Source organism: Meleagris gallopavo, unplaced genomic scaffold (assembly GCF_000146605.3).
Source record: "Meleagris gallopavo isolate NT-WF06-2002-E0010 breed Aviagen turkey brand Nicholas breeding stock unplaced genomic scaffold, Turkey_5.1 ChrUn_random_7180001949372, whole genome shotgun sequence".
NCBI lineage: Eukaryota > Metazoa > Chordata > Aves > Galliformes > Phasianidae > Meleagris > Meleagris gallopavo.
Window position 1 is genome coordinate 1 of NW_011210839.1, and position 2291 is coordinate 2291.

General features: G+C 62.0%; 1 protein-coding gene across 1 annotated transcript; it reads right to left on the reverse strand.

The window, feature by feature from the left end:
- Positions 1–6: 6 nt before the first annotated feature.
- HSD17B10 (hydroxysteroid 17-beta dehydrogenase 10) lies at positions 7–2202 on the reverse strand. The gene is made up of 6 exons (XM_010727884.3): positions 1937–2202; positions 1690–1854; positions 1321–1485; positions 797–925; positions 598–706; positions 7–480 (listed from the first exon to the last, which is right to left on the reverse strand). The coding sequence occupies exons 1-6, from the start codon at positions 1958–1960 to the stop codon at positions 290–292; spliced, it is 783 nt and encodes a 260-aa protein (XP_010726186.1). The 5' UTR covers positions 1961–2202; the 3' UTR covers positions 7–289.
- Between the last annotated feature and the right edge of the window lie 89 nt (positions 2203–2291).

Consider the following 2291-nt stretch of genomic DNA (forward strand, 5'->3'; position numbering starts at 1 on the left):
GGACTGAGTCCCAGGTGGGTCCACAAAAGAGGGGGGCCCACAAAAGAGGGGGGCCCACAAGGTCAGTCCCCAGCCACGGACGGGTTCCATTGGGTCCCCAGACCCAGGTGACCTCGGACCAGGTCCCTACTGGGTCCCCAACACAGGCAATCCTGGTTCAGCTCCCCACGTGTTCCCCATAAAGAAGGGTAGGTCCGTGTCCCCATGGTGCCCCCATTTTGGGGTGTCCCCATGGTGCCTCTGCTTCACGTCCCATCATCGTGGCCACCCCCACGCCGTGTTCCCCCATTTAGGGCTGCATCCGGAGAGCCCCGTCCAGCCTCACCACCTCCCCGTTGATCATGGGGTTCTCAGCCAAGGCCTGCACCAGGTGGGCGTATTCGGCAGGGTTCCCCAACCGAGATGGGAAAGGAACCTGCTGCCCTAAAAAGTTCCGCACCTTCTCGGGCAGTCCGGCCAGCAGTGGGGTGGAGAAAAGCCCTGAGGGGAGGGGAAACAGGGGGGGGAGGGGGTGCAGAAAAAAAATACAATAAAATAGGGGGTGTAAAACACGTATCCCTTATCCTTTCCTATCCCTAAAAGCTCTCCTTTCCGTACCTGGGGCGATGGTGACCACGCGGATCCCCAGCGGTGCCAGATCGCGGGCAATGGGCAGCGTCATGCCCACAATGCCACCTTTAGAGGCCGAGTAGGCTGCCTGGCCCACCTATTTTGGGGTGAGGAGCGTTATGGGGGGCTCCCCTCATCCCTTTGGTGTCCCCCCCCCCCTGCTCCAGACCCTTCCAGCCCATCTTACCTGCCCCTCAAAGGCTGCCACGCTGGCCGTGTTCACCACCAGACCCCGGTGGCCGTCGGGGTCGGGTGCGTTTTGGCTCATTAGGCGAGCGCTGAGGCGGATAACGTTGAAGGTCCCAACGAGGTTAACCTGCAGGACAAAGGGCAACAGGGACATGGATGTGACCCCAACCCCACAAGCACCCCATTGGTCAAGGACACCTCAGGACCGCAAGCACCCCATCACTCTCACCCCATTGACTGGAGACCCCTCACGACCACCCCAGAACCACCTCACTGCCCAAGACCACCCCACAACCACACGACGACCAAGACAACCCCCTGCCCACCCCATTAACCAAGGCCACCCTACGCCAACCTCATTGACCAAAACGACCCCGGGACAACCCCACAGACCAAGACCACCTCCATTGACCAAAACGACCCCACAACCACCCCGTTAACCACCCCCACTGACTAAGACGACCCCACAACCTGACCAAGCTCATCCCAAGACCAACCTACTGACCACCTCACCCCACTCACATTAACGACCCGCTGGAAATCCTCCAGCTCGTGCACTTTGTCCTTCTTGGCATTGTAGGTCTTGATAGCGATTCCCACCCCGGCGCAGTTCACCGTCAGCTCCAACTTCCCAAAAGTCTTCTTGGTCAATTCCAGGGCAGCCTCCACCTCCTCAGTCGATGTCACCTGCGTGGATGGGAAGCAGAACCCCCTCAGATCCCTTCCAGACCCCCGATTCCTCCTTCCAGACCCCAATTCTCCCCTCTGAGCCCCAACTGCCCCCCACCCATGTCCCGATTTCCACCCCTCCAGACGCCCTGTCCCCATTTTGGGGTGTCCCATTGTCGTGGATGACCCCTCTGCGGTGTGACACCCAATCCTGATGCTCACGTTAGCGGGGGCAAAGGCGCAACGTTCACCCAGCTCTGCTGCCAGCTGTGCTCCCTGCGAGCTGGGCAGGTCAAGGAGGACAACTCGGGCTCCTTGCTCCACCAAACGCTCCGCCGTTGCCCGGCCCAGCCCTGAGGCTCCGCCGGTCACAAGAGCCACCATTCCCTGGAAAGTGGGATGGGGTTAACGGGGTGTCGGGGAGCGGGCTCGGGTCCCCCCCATCGCGGGGTCCGGAGCTCCCCTGCACCTTGACGCTGCGCAGGGCTGCCATGCTGGTGCCAATGGTGATGGGGGGCGGTGGCGGGAGGAGCCGAAGGGTGGCGGGAGGAGCCGAGCGGAGGAGAGCGTTGATTGGTGGAGCCGAGAGGAGGGGAACGGTGATTGGTGGAACTGAAGGGCGATGGGCGGGGATAGACGGGAGGGAACATGAGGAGAGCCGAGCGGAGCCGAGAGGGGGTGGGAGGAGCCGAAAGGACGGCGAGAGCGATGATTGGTGGAGCCAAGGGGCGGTGGGTGGAGCCGAGAGAATGAGAGCGGTGATTGGTGGAGCTGAGGGGCGGTGGGAGGGGCTAAATAGTGGATGGAGAGCCGGGAGGACCCGA

Bases quoted from the DNA above. Each gene is read 5' to 3' on its own strand.
- HSD17B10 (XM_010727884.3), bottom strand. From the start codon at position 1,960: ATGGCAGCCCTGCGCAGCGTCAAG. The intron at 926-1,320 runs GTGAGTGGGGTG...TTTGTCCTGCAG, and splicing joins ATTTCCAGCGGGTCGTTAAT to GTTAACCTCGTTGGGACCTT. The intron at 707-796 runs GTAAGATGGGCT...ACCCCAAAATAG, and splicing joins TGGCAGCCTTTGAGGGGCAG to GTGGGCCAGGCAGCCTACTC.